Source organism: Corvus hawaiiensis, chromosome 18, assembly GCF_020740725.1.
Source record: "Corvus hawaiiensis isolate bCorHaw1 chromosome 18, bCorHaw1.pri.cur, whole genome shotgun sequence".
Lineage (NCBI taxonomy): Eukaryota > Metazoa > Chordata > Aves > Passeriformes > Corvidae > Corvus > Corvus hawaiiensis.
Genome location: NC_063230.1, coordinates 12913945 through 12931391, shown reverse-complemented (window position 1 = coordinate 12931391; position 17447 = coordinate 12913945). Strand labels below are relative to the sequence as shown.

Genomic DNA, 17447 nt, shown 5'->3' with positions numbered 1-17447 from the left:
TGAGCACTTCAGAATGCCACAATAGGGCTTAGGATGCATCTTGTTCACCATCTACATGATGCTTGGTTTTTCTGGACTCTGTGAGTGTAGCCTCATTTCATTACTGAGTACGTATCAAATGAGCAGTAATGAAGTTACAGCCCCAAGCCTGTGAGTAGCAAAGTCACCTGTTTTGCAGGTGACTTCTGTGCTCTCAAGGTGTGTTGCTGTTGCAGAGAACTGAAGTTATTTACTAATTAAATTATTTTCATACCAGCATAAATCTGAATAACTTAAACCAGTTTGTACTATTTAAAATAATCAGCATTTTATAAAGTTAGATTGCAAGAACTAGCTAATATTTGGATCAACTTCATTATCCAGTTACAGTTTGTAAGTTACTGTCTCCTAATGCATCCTAGGTCATTTGGAAACAAAGTAACCAAGTTTTACCTCTTGGGATACACTTTAAATTTACAAGGCAGGGATACACTTTTATGTAAAGACTAAATTTCAAATTATTTCAAAAATATATTCACTTTTGTAAGCTGCTTTTTTTCTAAAGTACTTGAGGTTGTGTTTTGAGGCTTTTTTTTTTAACAAATCCTTGCTCTTGAAAATTCTAATATGGACTGAACTTGTTCCTTTATTTTAGAGGTGTTGGTGCCATGGAAATAGTTGCTATGGATATGAAGCTGAGAGGAATGTACATAGCCAGACAGTTGAGTTTTTCAGGTGTAACTTTCAAAATCGATGAAGTTCTGCTCTCACAGGAATATGTTAAAATGTACAATAAATCTGTGAAACTGGTAAGAACCCCATTTTAAATTTGCTTTCTCTGTTGAGTTCTGAGAGGTTGAAGTTGGTCGAAACTTGAATGCTCCTTTTCTCGTTCAGTGGGTCAGTGCTCGAGAGAGGTTTCAGCAAGCGGCCGATCTCATCGATGCAGAGCAGCGAATGAAAAAGTCCATGTGGGGTCAGTTCTGGTCAGCTCACCAGAGGTTTTTCAAGTACCTTTGCATAGCCTCTAAGGTGAAGAGGGTGGTGCAGCTGGCTCGGGAAGAAATCAAGAATGGCAAAGTAGGTCGATCAAGACTTATTTTTAAACATTTATTTTAAATGCAAATTTTTTTTTGTGTAATACAAATATTTTCAGCCATAGTAGGAGCATGCTTTTGTACTTAATGGTATTTATTGAGCTGAAATTCAGGCAAAATAATCTTACAGTTCAGTCATAGTGACAGTGTCTGGTATTCATTTGTCCTTCAGTGTGTTGTCATTGGCCTGCAGTCGACAGGAGAAGCAAGAACATTGGAAGCTTTGGAGGAAGGTGGTGGGGAACTGAATGACTTTGTTTCTACAGCAAAGTAAGACTGAATTTTAAAAATATTGTTTACAAAACTAACCTTCATCCAGCTTAGTGTGTGTGTGTAGTTATTTGTCCTTCTGTGTGTCAAATGTGCATCAGTGCACAGAAGGTTGGGAATCCCTTAGTACTGATGTTCTTTACTGAAGATGCCTGTACCTAAAATCTGGCAGCACTGCTCAGGTGAGGCAGGGGTTAGTTCCTAGTTCTCCTGGCATTTCAAACTGATGCTTTCAGGTGTGAACAGCTTGTACTGTTCCACTCAAACTGGGGGGACGGGGAGACCTGCCAAGTGTGTGCTGCATTTATACCAGAGCAAGTTACAGACCATGACTTCCCTCTTTGATCAGATGGACCAGAGCCAATCCTGAGACTGCCTTGCAGAAGATCTTAATAAGTTAACTTAATCTTTTACTTAAATTGAGCAGTAAAACATGGCAGTAGCAATGCTACTTGTTACCTAAAACAGATTTAACAAGTTATAGCGGTGCTGTAAAATAAATGTCTCCTGCTTTCAAGAAGGTGACAACTACAGTAATGTGGGTGATAATACAGAGAGTGCCCAGCTGCACTCACACAGAGTCATTCTTCAGAGAAGTCAAGCTGTTAAATGTTACAGGTTTATACTTCAAATAAATGCAAATTCTGCTGAGCAACCCCCTTTTTTTTTTTTTTTTTTTTAACAGAGGAGTATTCCAGTCTCTTATTGAAAAGCACTTTCCAGCTCCTGACAGGAAGAAGCTGTTTAGCTTGTTGGGAATTGACCTGACTGCTCAAAGTAATAACAATTCACCCCGAGACAGCCCTTGCAAGGAGAACAAAATAAAGAAACGAAAAGGTAATGCTTAAGTTGCTACACTAATGCCACAATGAAAATGTCAACTTCAGAGCTGCCTAAGAGTGAACTTTGAGGGGACAAAAAAAAGGAGTATCTGTAGTCATCCATGAGGGAGCATGTATTGATGTATTGCAGGTTTCTTAAGGCTGCTGTTAAAGATTGCCATTAATAGATGCTATATTGCTGCTGAAGCAATATAACCTGTGAATTTTAGTTAATTCTGCTCAAAATTGGGTTGATCTGCTATGGAACCATATCCCAAAATGCCTTCCATGTGTCAGACCAATTCCTGATGTAGTCACTCAAATAGCTTTCTTTGTCTTGAGGCTCAGTGAAGAGAAGCCTAATAGCACCCCCTTCCCAAACTGATGATCTTGAAAGTAGGTGATCATAAAAAACTTGGGAGAGAGGTCTTGCTTAAAACTTAGATTCTTTTAAATAGTTCTGTTTTCAACAGTTGAATATTTTTCTAGTTTGTATGGTAAAACAGACCTCAAAGTGTGCAGACTACAAGGTTTAAACTAACTTGTTTTTCTTCTGGGATGGTGGAATTAGGTGAAGAAATAAGCAGAGAAGCCAAAAAAGCTCGCAAAACAGGTGGCCTTGCAGGAAGCAGCTCTGATGAGAGTGAAAGTGAGTCTGATGCTTCAGACAATGAAGAAAGTGACAATGAGAGCTCCAAATTTTTGAGTTCTGGAGACGATGATGACTTCAACCCATTCAGAGATGAATCCAGTGAAGATGATGAAGATGGTAAGACAGTCTAAGTGTTTCATCAAGCAAGTAGCCATATTTGCAGAGAGTAAGCAGAAAGTCTTCCCAAACATTTCAGTGAGCCACAAATAAGTGTTTACTAAGCATGTAGTTTAGTTCCAGGGAGACTGCAATTAGTAGTAGAATGTGAAACTTCAATTAGATTTTTGTACACTGGAATTCAGACTTTTGTAAGTCACTTTATGCAATGAGAATTGTTTCAAAGGGAAAGATGGCTGCTTAGTAAATTAAACTTTTTAACTTCAGATCCCTGGTTGATTAGAAAAGAGCATAAAAAAAATAAAGAAAAGAAAAAGAAGAAAAGCATAGACCCAGATTCTATTCAAAGTGCCTTACTAGCCTCTGGTCTGGGATCCAAACGGCCCAGCTGCTTCACTTCCACCGTTGGAACCACCACTTCTAGTACCAACACGTCTGGTAAGAACAGCTTTCTTTGATGTTGATTCATTTCCTAGCAGTTAGGCAATAAAATTCTAAATCTCAAAGAGTCTTTCTTAAGTTTCAGCAAACAGTAACACAAACAGCAGCTTTGTAACGAGTCAGGATGCTGTTGAAAGGGCCCAACAAATGAAAAAAGAACTGCTGGATAAACTGGAAAAGCTGGCTGAAGATCTTCCACCTAATACACTGGATGAGCTTATAGATGAACTGGGTGGTCCTGAAAATGTTGCAGAGGTAGGCTGGTGTTCACATGTAGAAAAGAAAGTATGTTTTTAAAAAGGTTGTTTATCAATTTTAGACATTAATCTCAGGGATGGGAGTAGAAGTTACTCTGCTGGATGCCTCTGAATGAATGAGAATCTTGAAAATTGTATTAAAATACAGGGAGGAGCTCTGAGTGGGTGAACTTGTCATTTCTGAGGTTGGATAGTTTCTAGCTGGGTAAATCATACCAGTTACTCTTTTGCTTTGCTCTGGTCTGTTTCTCTGACTGGCTGTACTCAATCTGCAGCTGGTGTGTATTAAACAGGCAGGAGCTTTAGTTCATCCTCCAAGGCAGTGGAGACTAAGAACCTTTATGTGTTAATGAAAAGCCTGATTAATTAATCTCTCAATAACTTCAGAAACATGTCTTTAAGCTACCTGTTTCTATCAAGAAGCAGCATCACTGTGATTTAAAAGACTGTTAAAATCAGTGGCCGCCTAAGCTGGCTCTTTGGTTTATTTTTTTAGTGCTGCTGGTAAATCCCTTAGGAACAATAGCGTAATAAATACAACATCATTTCTACATAGATCTGCACTGTCATGTTCCACATAACAAATACTGGCATCAACCAAAAAGTAACCCACGTTCTCTAATGTAGTTTTGCACTTGGAGTAAATTACTGACTATTTTAATGTGGGTATGTGGATAAATAATATTGCTTGGAGCTTTTGGTGCTGGGGTAGTTTTGGTATTGCCACACTGAGCTTGTGTTCCCTTTCAAAGATGACAGGCCGCAAAGGGAGGGTGGTGAGCAATGATGATGGCAGCATCTCCTACGAGTCAAGGTCTGAACTCGATGTGCCTGTTGAAATCCTGAACATCACAGAAAAGCAGAGGTTCATGGATGGAGATAAGGTAATCCTTGAAGAGATAGACTGTAGAAAAATGTGCCAGATGCCATAGTAACACTAAGCTATTCAACAGTGACTTGCAGGTACTGTTAGTACTAGTTAAGAAGCACTTTCAGTTCACTGCTGAGCGTTTTGTTTTTCAAATCCAGTGTGTTTAAAGGTCAGGCTGTAGTTTGGGTGACCTTGGGAGGCCTGTGCTTGGTGTGCACCCATGTGCCAAATTCAAAGCTGGCACCTTTAAGCTGGTTTTGTAAAACAATATGTGTTTAAAAGGCAGATTTGTGATTCATATCTTTGATTCATTGATCTGGGTCACTGTGCAGATCTCCTTCCAAGAGGAAATAATTAAATTGGGAAATGGGGAATACCACTGTATGAATACTTTCAGTGAGGGGTGAGAGGAAAAGGTGGGGTGTGTTAACCTTAACAATGATCGAGAAGTAACACTGGGGGGAGTGATGGCTTCTGTGCTTAACATTGCACTCTGAAAGAAAATCCTGACCTTAATAAGGGTAGAATTGCAGCTGATAAAAGAAGGGGGTGGGAGGAGGGGAAGCCCTTCCCGGTGCTTCACTTGGGCCGTGCTGCCACAAGAGGGCAAATGGAGCAAATGTCACCGTGTGCAGAACTTGTGTGGTCCGTTGTGACACTTGAGGGTAAAGAGTTGGTTCCTGTAAGTGACTTGTGCACAGTCCAAACATTTACATTCTTTCAAGGCAAATGCATTCAGGCACTGGAATGGCTGGATCCTCTTCCTTGTACAGCATTAGCAGCAATGTTTTGTTTTTTCTGTGGCTTGCTACTGGAGCAAGTCTGTGTCCCTCCCCTTTTGCTTCTGAAGTACAGGTCAGTGTCAGGGAGAGCTGCCCTCTGGGATGGCGAGTCTTTGTTTGCACAGGGAGTTGTTGAAAAGTGAAACAAAATCCCCTTCTTTCACTCAGAAAAATTCATTAGCATTTCTAACTCTGATACAGAAAGCCACACCTTTTCTGCTCTCCCTCTGCCTTGTGAGTAACAGTGAAGCCATTCCAGACCCATGTTTGGTAATAGTTGTAAAATGAGACCTTTTTTTGGAAACTGAAGCTTGGTCTTGGATTTATTGCTAACTAACAGCTCTTTTCTCAATAAAAGAACATCGCCATCATCTCGGAGGCTGCCAGCTCTGGTATCTCACTGCAAGCAGACCGCAGGGCCAAGAACCAGAGGCGGAGGGTTCACATGACCCTGGAGCTGCCCTGGAGCGCGGACAGAGCCATCCAGCAGTTTGGTAAATCACTCACTGCGTGTCCTTCCCCAGCAGACTCGGGAATAACAACTGAACTTAGTGCTAGCTCCTGGAAAATCAGATTGAGTAGGCAACCTCCTAAGGACCCCTCCAGTCTCCTGTACCCATGAACAGAATCAGCTTTATCTGTGGTCATAGCTACTTGTCTTGAAAGCTTTGAAAGAAACCTCGCAAACAAGCCTATGCTGCAGCTTTGGAGTTTTATTCACATATGAAGTGTCTTTATAAAAGTCGCCACAACTTTCAGAGTTGTGTGTGCTGCCTTCTGTTTGCTGTATTACAGCAGAAACTAATTTTTAGCAGGATTAAGTTCTAGCTTTTTTCTTTACTCTTCACAGTTCATATTTTATTAGAAATATTCAGTGAAGTAGAATTTATCTAACATATGTGCTGCTACTTAATTATCCAGGAAGAACTCATAGATCCAACCAAGTGACTGCTCCAGAGTATGTGTTCCTCATTTCTGAACTGGCAGGAGAACAAAGATTTGCATCTATAGTTGCAAAAAGACTGGAGAGCTTGGTAAGATGTTTCAAGAGGTCTGATCCTTCTTGAGAAAATGCAAGTTAGATTTATTTGTCTTAAAAGTTGCATTTAATGGTACTGGTGTGTCTTAACAGGGAGCCCTCACCCACGGGGACAGACGGGCTACAGAAACTCGAGACCTCAGCAGATTCAATTTTGACAACAAGGTGACAATTCTGTTTCTGTTGGAGAACTCGTGCTGCTGTAGTGCTTATTGCACAAATGACCTGTTGAGGAAGGTTCTTTTCCATCTCTTACCTTTAACTGTCTCACTTTCTGATGGAAGGCCTCTTTCTGTAACCCATAATTCTGTTTGTGAAGCCATGTGGAACACACGTGTGTAAATCACTCTTCTGGTTTTGCAAACAACCAAAGTCTTAAGTAAATGGTGTGTGTCCTTTAAGCCACAATGAAAGATTAATTTGGCAGTGGTAATTAAAAATTAAGACTGAGCTGTTTTCAGTTATAAAATACACTACATGAAGGTAATAATTCACTCTTGCACAGAAAAGCTTTTTATTGTGAATTAAAAATACCTGTTAAACCATGTGTGCCTGGGGCTGAGGAGCCAACACTGGAAGGCATTGATAGAGCAACTTTTTTTCTTACACAGTATGGCAGAAATGCTTTGGAGATTGTTATGAAATCCATTGTGAACTTGGACTCCCCAATGGTCTCACCTCCTCCTGATTTTCCTGGAGACTTCTTCAAAGGTAAGATGATGCACTGGCTGCAATAGCTACCTTTTGATCCTTCTCCAGTATGTAGAAAATCTAAATGATTGTAGAACTGTAAAACACTGTTACAATTTAAAATGCTCAGCTGAGACAGATGGGAGTAACACCCAGTGAGAGTCTGTGCACTTTGCTTGAACGTTGAAGTTCACGCATGAAACCAGATCTGTGAACTCCCAGTATAAGGAATGTTCTGTATCTGCTTGGCCAGTGTATTCTAAACAGTTCTTTACCTTCATTTCCCCATTACCTGTTGGAATATCTTGTTCTCATGCATGGTGCCATTGGTGCTTTCCCCTGCCTGTGCTTCCTGGAGGGAGGGAAGGCAAAGCTGTGTCTTGCTTATTGATGGATTAGGTAGAAACTGCAAGTAATGGGAAGTGAGGGGTGTCAGAGGCTTTGGAATCGGATCCTATGGCTAAACAAGCTGTTACTTCATGGGGTTATTTTTAGATGGCAAAGCAGCTATGATTTAACTTCTTTCTCTTTCCTAGATGTTCGTCAGGGATTGATTGGCGTAGGCTTGATAAATGTAGAAGACAGATCTGGAATACTGACGCTCGATAAAGGTATTTGGGTGTTCAGTGTATCTGTAGAATGTCCCTGGGAATATCTTATGTCGTGACAGTGGATTCCCAGCAGCAGAACTCAACTTGTAACTATCTAAAAAGTGACCTTTTTTGTAGAACTTAATGTTTTCTTCATTTCTGGAAGAATATATTTAAATAGTCTTTGTAAGAGTCTTTGAATACTGATTGAGGGCTTGTGGTTATCAAACTTAATCTTTGACCTAATACATGTATTTCTTATTCTTTTTTAAGATTACAACAATATAGGGAAATTTCTGAATCGAATTCTTGGTATGGAAGTCCATCAGCAGAATGCTTTGTTCCAGTACTTCTCTGACACGTTAAATGCAGTTATTCAAAATGCTAAAAAGAACGGAAGATATGACATGGGCATCTTAGGTGAGTAAATAGTTTCACAGATCAGATCACTTGAACTTCGGTGAGAATAGAGCAACACAGTAACTCTGCTTTCCTTTCCAGATTTGGGCTCTGGGGATGAGAAGGTGAGGAAGGCAGATGTTAAGAAGTTTTTAACTCCTGGATATTCTACCTCTGGACATGTAGAGCTGTACACAGTAAGTTAATCCTGTACCATCTCTGTAGGAACTAATAAAACTTGCCAGTAAGTTTTTACAACGTGTTCAGTTCCTATGTAACTGGTTTAAAGTCTGCTCCCACTCAAATACCCCTGCATTGCTCTCTTGTAGATCAGTGTGGAGAGAGGAATGTCTTGGGATGAAGCAACAAAGATCTGGGCAGAACAGACAGGTCCAGATGATGGATTTTATTTATCACTTCAGGTGAGATTCTTCTGTCTCTTGGATTATGTTCAGAGAAGGTTTTGGGGGCTAAACTGAAAAACTTACTGTTCAAAGTAATTACTGTTCAGTTTTGCAAAATACTTTGAGTCTTACATTAAAATTAATTCTGAGAGGTTTTTTTTAACGCTAAGTATGAAATTCTCCCTTTTACCTCCTCAGGGTATTTTCTGATAGGAATATCAGCCCAAATCAGCAGCTCTTACTTAAACCTGCATCAGGAAGTCTTATGGTTTCACTGTGAGGCTAATGTGGATTACTGTGTTCTAGAGGTGTATTATGGTCCTTGGTTGTACTATTACACACTCCTATTACTCTGTAAAGAACACAATATGGAATCACTTAAGCAGATATTTTCATCGTGTTTTAATTTAGGAAGTTTTTGGTTTGTCTTTTTTTTTTTTCCAGATAAGAAATAACAAGAAAACAGCAATTCTAGTAAAAGAAGTGAATCCTAAAAAGAAGCTTTTTTTAATATACAGACCAAATACTGGGAAACAACTCAAACTAGAAACATGTGCAGACCTGAAAAAGAAATATAAGAAGGTAACCATGAAAATTTTGCTTGTTTAACTTAGAAAAGTTTGAAAAGGATTATAAGGGCTTTCTTTTTTTGGTATTCATGTATAATTTTAGCAAGTCAAAAACTAGGCTTCTTTCTCCAGAGCAGAGCTTTTATTTGGGTCTTTTTAAGCGGGTCTACGTGATTTTGGCATTCCTGTATCCATTTCTGAACTTCTTTCTGCGTATCAGTTACCTGTGGTATGGTAATAAAAGATGAGGTTCCTTAGGGTCTAGCAAGTGTTGAATTTGCAAGAACTTGAGGAAACTCAGATCAGGTGGATCATTGAAAAAGCTCTGAGGTTCAGCTGTGTTTAAGCATTTTGCTCATCCTTTGAGATGAATAGTTAAAAATTACTGTAATGTAGGATGCTGTACCTCTCTACACCATCATGATGTCTGTGCTCCCTCCTTTCTCATGGTAATGACCAAATTGTTTTTATTCTATGTAAGTTTTGATGTGTTTCAATTTATTCCCACTTCGGATGACTCTTCCAGGTACCTTCTGAGGATGCTCTGCCACACTGGCTGGAGCAGTACAACTCCTCTGCAGACACCTGCACCCACGCCTACTGGTCAGTGTTTGTGCACGTGGTGCTTTAACTTAACTGTTTCACTTGGACTGGTTTATCACTGCTTCTGTTCTTCTGTCACTCCTGTAAAGTCTTGAGTTTCTTGCTTAAGGGAAGTTTTCCCATGACCACTTAAATGACCCAACTTCTGAGTGAAAACATCGAGCTTTGCACTTGCCCTAAAGTCCTAATACAGGAGATGAATGCTAATATATAAATTACACTCAGCTGAAGTACAGTGACTCAGGAGTAGCTTGTGCTTGAAGTGTCTCAATTTGTGCTGGTATTGTAGTCTGATAGTTCAAATGTTATTGGGGGGGAAGTGTTTGGAGATGAGACGATGTCAGAAGCAGCTGTTCTCTGCTGCCTCTTGTGTGTCTGAACTCAGCTGATGGCTGAATTCCTGAGGAACTGCATAACTGGTAGAAGTTTCAGATTAATATTGGAGCTTCTGAAATAACCCTGATCAGATACCAGTGTCCTGTAACATACTCCAGTTCTCAGGTGACCTAAATGATGGTATCTTAGACTCAAAGCTCTGTCTGTGCATTCTGAACATGTGAGCTTAACTAGGCCAAGCCTTCCCAAAGCTTTACCATTACCTGTGGTCAAAGTATCCTTCCCTTAGTGTGTGTGCAGCCCTTGCTTGACTCTGAATGCACATGAAATAACTTCAAGTCTCATTTTTAAGTAAATTAGATACTTCTCTTTGCAGAATGGTTTTGAAAGCTTTTCTCTGTCTGCAGGAGAGGCAATTGCAAGAAGGCAGGCCTGGGGCTGGTCTGTGAGGTGGGGCTCCGCTGCAGAACCTACTACGTCCTGTGTGGCTCCGTGCTGAGCGTGTGGACGAAGGTGGAAGGAGTCCTGGCCTCCGTGAGTGGCACAAATGTGAAAATGCAAATTGTTCGCCTAAGGACAGAAGATGGGCAGAGGATCGTAGGTAGGTGCATGGGCTGCTGCTCTGCTGCACCTTGGAGCAGGGGGTGGCTGTAACTGGTGAGTGGCTCTGTGTTGACAGCCACATGGCTGAGTTTGTGTGAAGATGCTTAAAAGAGAACAGGCTTGTCAGAGGTCTGCTGGGGAGGAGCAGAAGTGCAGGTCTTCAACAATACAATACAGTGCAAACACTGTTAAGGCAGGTTAAAGAAGGGGGGTTTCTTTTTCAGCCAGGCTTTGGAACACTTAATCTCAGTTCTTTGGATTTATTGCAGCAAAAAGTCATACACAGCCTGCTCCAGCCAAGCTACCTTGACATCATAACGGCTTCACTTTTGTCAATGAATAGTAGGCCTTTGAAATAATTGGTTTTATGGGTTTTGAGCTACTGAAAGTGTGTAAAATGACTTGAAGATGATTGTCTCTTCACTAAACCTCATAGTGAAGCCCTCAAAACAGGGACCTCAGAGGCTGAACTCTCCAAATGTTTTTTTAAATGAGGACTTCCTGTGGATGTGCCAGTACCATGGCAGCTTCTCCTCTAGTAACAGTTTTCTGGGATGTTGGAAGTAGGTTTTTGTGTGTTTAAACTTTCATGGTGATGTAATTCTGTGAGACCAGAAAAGCAAAAATAGCCGACTTGTGACAGCAGGTAACATGAGAATAAAGTTTGTTGTCAGGCAAAATGGGAACTTCTTTCTCCCACTTCACTGCCTAAAGGATGGTGAAGGACTGAGGAGCAGGACTTGGGGCTGTGCTGATTAGACCTGACATTGGAAACAGTCATTGTTGAATGTTGCATAAATTAAACGGTGGAATCACCAGCCTGAGGTCTTAATGAACGAACTGTTGCAGTGTTTATGAAACCATTGATGTGTTGCTGTTCTCAGGTTTGATCATTCCTGCAAATTGTGTGTCGCCCCTCGTGAACCTCCTGTCGACGTCTGACCAGTCGCAGCAGCTCGCAGTGCAGCAGCAGCAGATCTGGCAGCAGCACCACCCCCAGAGCATCACCAACCTCAACAACGCATAAGAGGACAAGCTACAGGTGTTGACTTTGGTGTTTGAGGAAAAGGCTGTAAAAGCATATCACTTGCATAAAAATCAGGGACAGATTCCAAAGAAATATAACTTTTTCAGTTCAGTTGTGTGCTCTCAAATACTTTGGGAATAAAGAGATCTAAAAAGGTTGGTAGAACTGAAAGCCAGCAGTTGTTTATGGTGGTGCATCTGTCTTTCCTTATGCTCTCTGTAGTGCTTCCTGTTTGCTTTTACTTTTGGCCTTTTAAGCTACAAACCACAATTTGTTTGAAAATGCTTGAAAATCCCCAAGCAGGCTTTATTTTTATCTTGTCATACAGTGCTCAGGGTTTAACGCAGTGCATCGATGCCATTGCTGTGGGAGATCTCGAATGCATGTATTGAGTATATATATAGAAAAAATATATTGGGTTTTTCTCTTCAATTTGAGTTTATAAAAGCATGAAACCTAGAGGTTGCACATCATGCATTCAGGTTCCTTCCCAGTTTCTGTTTGACAGTGCATGTCTTTGGAAACGGGCATGGACAGGATAAACACACGAGACAGGAATTCAGAGAGAAACACAATCTTAGTTGTACAGCATCGGTTATTGCATTTTTATAGTGTTTATACCCAGGTGTTGCATTTTTTCTGGTTCTCTCCTGGGAGTTATATATTTGAGTCTACAACATGTTCTTTTTGTGATAAACATCTTAAATTAAAATTAGTTCATTTTTAATGTATTAATGGTATTCCTAATGTGTACTGCAAAGATGGCTGGATGCCAGTTTTCCTTAAATTGAAGCATTTCCTTAATCTGAGGTGGTTATGGAAACTTAAGTGCAAATTCACTTCCATCTCGCATACAATCTTATATTTTTTATTTCATTAACGTAATTTAATTTGTCACTTGTAAGATGAAACCTTACTTGAGCTGTAAATTAGAGATTGGGAAACACTTGAGGGTTCCGCTGTATGTGCTGTTTCTGTTACCCAGTAACTTGAATACTGTTTAATATGTTGTAAGACATTGTAGAGTTTATCTGGAGCTGTTAAAAAGAAATTGTAATGTACAAATGTGAATAGTCACTTATCTATAATATGGGTAAGTTTTGTTTTGCCTATAATAGTAGATGTTTATAAGAAAGTGAAGGACAATGTTTGTCATTTCTTGCTTGCACAGGTTGCACTATTGAAAAATTGAGATTGTATAAACCTGTCCAAAAAACTACAAGATAATGATCTTGTAGATGTCAAATAAAAGTTATTGTACTAACAAGAAGTGGAGTCTTGTTTAGGCAATCACCATATTCCAAAAATACTAACAAGTTTGTACAATTGGAATTCGACAGGACTTGGCATCTTCCAGGCTGCTCTAACCAGGCTTCTGTCTTGCAGCCCAAATCTCTCGGCTGAACTCACTAATGAGGCAAGAACTAAACTCTGTTTAAACCTCCATGTCTGTTTAAGGAAGGCTCAGCTGCCAGAGCAGGATTGCTGCAGGTGTGGCACCTCTGAAGCACTCAGTGAGCCACTCAAGGGTCAGAAAGAGCGGGGCTGAAGTTCCACAGCTTGAGGCTGAAGTGGGTTCCTTAGGGAATTACTGCTCCCAAGGCTCAGTTAACGCTCCCTGTGCCACAGCTCTGTGGTCACCAAGCCCCTGCTTGCCAGGGAAGGAAGTTTGCACGCTTCCCTCAGCTCCCAGCCTGAGCTGGTGGGGAGGGATGACCCCCTGCTCATGCTTGGGACTAACTGGAAATGCAGGTCTGGAACAAATCCCCGTGTCCTGCTGCACCTGTGTAAATACCAGGAATGCAGGTGGTCGGTGTTGGGGGATCTTCAGTCCGCTGGGAGCAAGGGAAGGGAGCCTGAGTGCTGTCATAGCGCTGGGAGCTGGTGATGCCCTGGCAACCTCTAGAGCGCAGGGTGTGGGGGAGGCTGTTCCTGTGTTCTGTACCCACCAGTGGATGTATTTGGCATCCATTCCAGGAGCAGGGCTGGGATTTTGAGGAGTGTGTTGACAGATGACTACTGCAGCAGGCTGTGTGTGGACTGCCCTGTCTCTGCTGCTTAATTGCTATTTGCTGTAGAAACTTCTGCCATCTGAGATGGTGACATAACATTTTAGGTCTTGATCCTCAGTAAAATAGTTCTGGAAGTGGTAGATTCACAATTAGTGATTTTAAATTTTTTTTTTTTTAAATAATGATTTAAATACACTCAGTTCCTAAGTGCTCTTCTCAGCCTGGTTGTGCTCACTTTCATTGTTGGGATGAGCAAGTCTGATATTCCCTGTACTGATGAGCAAACCACACTATATTGCTTCAACCTTTTAAACTTCCCATGGACTTGTGTCCCCTGGAGGGGGAAAAAAGCTGACAGTACTTCCAAGATCCATAGGAACTGTTCCTGTTCCAGAAATCCATTCCTCTACTTGCTCTTCTTTGCCTGTTCCCTGCTCCTTGCGCCATCACTGCCTTGGCTTTGCCATCCAGTTACTAACACAGCTGCAGCCATGGCTCTGGACTGTTGCAACATCTTGAAGGTTAACATCCAAAAAAGAGAACAGCCTTCAAGCTACAGCAACATTTTCTCTCTTGAAAATTCCTAGTCAGTGCTTGGGGTGTGGGTTTTAGTATTTGTTTGCTGCATGAGCTGCTGATAAAACCTGGGGAGAAAAGGAACACAAATAGCTCTGGATGGGGTAAGGAACAGTGAGTGGTGTCCCTTTGCAGCACTGGCTGTGAGACAAACATCCTCCTGGGGAGGGAAAAGAGACCAATTGTCAAGTCATAAATTACCAGGCCAGGCAAGGGTGGTCTCTGTGTTTTCCTGCTTGGAGGGTATTGATCTGCTTTGTACAAAATGAAATACAAAATGCTTTGTACATGTGAAATGGGTATAAAACCTATAAAGGGCAGAGGGCTCATGTAAAATGGCAGCACTTCTGTACTGTGGGGGTTTTGGAATTGTGCTGCAGGAGGGGAAGGTACATATTTGAGTTGATTTGGGAATTGAAAACCCAGATTTTGGGTTTTCTTTTCTAACTGTCCCTTGACAGCAACTAAATTATGACTTGTTAACTAGCTTCATAATTAAGATATGTCTGGCATGATAAATGCAATTGTAACCCCTTAACAACCTCCTTGCACAGCAAGTATTCCACTTTTTCCAGTGGCTGTGTGGTTCATTGGGAATACACACCTCTTGTAAGGACTTCAAGTTCCCCAAAGATGCAAGTTCTCTGTTCCATGTGTAGTATTTTCTTTGTAAATGGAGAAATCTCTGCAACCTGTAAATGCTTGTTCAAGTGAATTATCAAGGGGTTTTGTATTTTTCTTTTGTGTTTGGAATAACTTCACTCGGCTCCCAGCGCAGTCTGTACATATATAGAGCCTGTTTGTATATAGAGGTGTTAAAGGCTACTGAATTATTGAATGTAAATAACTCTTGTTTTTCTCTGTGGTTTTTTCCTTCATGACCTTCCCAAGATGTATTCCTATTTTCTCAAACTGCCACATGGGCAGCTTATGTGTACTTTGAAATATATATAGAGCATATATAAACCTTCCAGGGTGTGTGTGTACATTGTAGATGTTTTGTGTTGTCATCATTTTTTCCAAAACTATTGTCCGTCTCCCATGATCCTTTTGATGCTCTGTGGGTTTATTCTATATTTTTGGTGTAAAACGCATTCCCTTGAGAGAAATGGACCCAATGTCTGTCACTTCTTAGTGCCTGTATCACAGAAACAAATATTTGAGTTTTCAGTCTTTTCAGTGTTTCAGATCTTGAGCTTTAATCCTAAAAACATTTGTTTTCTTCCACTTAGTGGTATCTTCAACCCTGCATTCGGTGAGCTCCAACAATCAGAGTTCTAGAGTTAAGTTCTACCCCCTGTGCTAACATACCAAAGTATATTACTACTTTCACGTTAAATGTGAACTGTCTTAAAAGCTCTCTAGAAAGGCAGTGATTGAGAGTAGAAAAGATGTCTATTGTAGCATATTTCCTGGGAAAACGTTGAGCTTCCTGTCATGCCTAAATGTGCAAAATGAAGGTAATGGAACTTTCTTACCTTGGGAAAAAATAGTGCAGATTTTTAATTGCCAGGTAAAAATAATATATTTATATCAAAGTTGGAGATTAATAAGAAATCCCATTAATTGTTTGTCTCTTACTTAGCGCTTGAGCTTCCAGCAGCTGTCCTGTGGGTTTGGCCCTTCCCCAGCTGCAGGGAAGGACCGTGTCCGTGCAGTTGTTCCCTGAATTTAAGTGGTTTGCCAAGTCTGTTGACTGGAGTCAGGGCGAGAAGTGTGCAGCTGCGAATAGCAACAAAATACTTCTGGTACTTTCTGTGGTCACTACGAGCTTTAAAAGGGGAATGCTGAGAACAGGGGGGGAGGGGGTCAGTGCTGGCAGCTGCAGCCTTTGGTTCCGTGTCGGGGGCTGGAGAGGACGGAGCTGGCAGCAGGAACAAAGTAACGCAACCACAACCGCGCCCGAGCGGAGCGAGACCTGGGAAACCGCGGGGCTGACGCTTCCCTGGGAGCAGCGTCGGCCCCAGGTGCTGCTTAGGTTGTAGAATGAGTTTGAAAAGCAGCAACTCTCTTCTTAAGGAGAAACACAGGGAACAAAAGGCTGTAAGGTGCTGTTTCTCAGCCCTACTTACAACAGCTGCAGGAACGTTGCCCCTAAAAGCTTGTGCTGAGGAGAGTGAGATGTAAAAATCTGGTAAAAACTTCCTTGATGTGATATGCTTCACTATTTCTTTATTGGCCCAAAATAATTTTTGAGTGAAAGAAGTTTGAGGCACCACTAAGATTTAAGAATAGGAATTGGACAGGGTTAAGCTGAGGCCAAAACTCATGTAAGAAATTTTTTGCCTGCCGTGTCCTGAACCAATATCCAGGATTCTGTGAACCTGGCACCCTGTGTAGGACAAATGCTGAGATGTCTGTGTGGGAAGCTCAAAGTAAAGCATTTGGTGCACTTAAAACAGGCAGTTAAACCAAAATACAGAAATATATTCAGATTTAAGTGATGTCCTGCAATGTTAATACCTGAACCAATGTGTGCTACATTTCATTTTGTAAGAGCTGAGTTTGGCTCGTGTCTCTGAACTTAGCTGTGCTTAGGGCATCACTTCAGAGAGAGGGGCCTCTGCAGAGGAGTAGTTTTCCTGCACTTGATTTGCACTGGGAAGGATAAAGAGACATTTCTGCTGCCATTTCTGATGCCATACATATTTATGTCTCTACTTCCTGGCTTGGAGAAGATAACCAGGAAAATGCCAGCTTCCTTGCAGGCACAGAATCGCATTTTTATTTGCCAAGTAATTTGATTTATTTTTCAGTCATTGACATATTGAGTTTTATTGGAGGTGGGTGTTCGCTGCCTCGGCACCTTCCCTGTACCCCAGCCCTGCAGTAACTCACTGGGAATCTGCCTCTGCACAAAGGATACACTGATTTTTTAAAGTAGGACTTTGCTATTAGTACTTGTTAAGTCTCCACCTTTAACAGTCCAAGGTGACAGAATCTCAAAGCCACGCAGGATTTCAGCTGTGTGAGGTGTTTTTATTGCCTGCCCTAACTGGGACCCTTTGCCAAGCTGAAAGCCTCCATCCTGCAGCGTGGGGCTGTGCTGTGTCCTGCGTTCTCCGCGCCAGCAGCCGACACCGGCGTGTGCCAAATGTCCCCAGAGCAGCAGGACTCGGAGTCCCCAGCAGTAAAACATCTGCAGTGTTTAGAAAGATTTATACCCGCAAGAATGACAAACTGAAACATGATGGACTCTGCACTCGCTTCTTTCTTTCTTGGTAAAAAATTGATAAATAAATTAAGCTGATTGCTACTTTGGGATATTTTTTCCCCCCCTTTTTAATTTTCTGTTCTGGAACTTGCCCACAG

General features: G+C 41.3%; 1 protein-coding gene across 2 annotated transcripts in view; it reads left to right on the top strand.

The window, feature by feature from the left end:
• The window catches only part of SBNO1 (strawberry notch homolog 1), a 31831-nt gene extending 16703 nt beyond the window's left edge, over positions 1-15128 (top strand). For both annotated transcript variants that reach the window (XM_048322623.1, XM_048322624.1), the window contains exons 13-32: positions 635-788; positions 877-1059; positions 1249-1346; positions 2032-2183; positions 2739-2936; positions 3204-3374; positions 3457-3632; positions 4387-4518; positions 5646-5781; positions 6209-6321; positions 6420-6491; positions 6938-7037; positions 7553-7627; positions 7880-8026; positions 8108-8202; positions 8335-8427; positions 8854-8991; positions 9505-9581; positions 10325-10518; positions 11405-15128. In XM_048322623.1, coding sequence (XP_048178580.1) covers positions 635-788; positions 877-1059; positions 1249-1346; positions 2032-2183; positions 2739-2936; positions 3204-3374; positions 3457-3632; positions 4387-4518; positions 5646-5781; positions 6209-6321; positions 6420-6491; positions 6938-7037; positions 7553-7627; positions 7880-8026; positions 8108-8202; positions 8335-8427; positions 8854-8991; positions 9505-9581; positions 10325-10518; positions 11405-11547 — 2647 coding nt within the window. In that variant the 3' untranslated portion in view covers positions 11548-15128. The remainder of the gene's footprint in view (positions 1-634; positions 789-876; positions 1060-1248; positions 1347-2031; positions 2184-2738; positions 2937-3203; positions 3375-3456; positions 3633-4386; positions 4519-5645; positions 5782-6208; positions 6322-6419; positions 6492-6937; positions 7038-7552; positions 7628-7879; positions 8027-8107; positions 8203-8334; positions 8428-8853; positions 8992-9504; positions 9582-10324; positions 10519-11404) is intronic.
• Positions 15129-17447: the final 2319 nt, after the last annotated feature.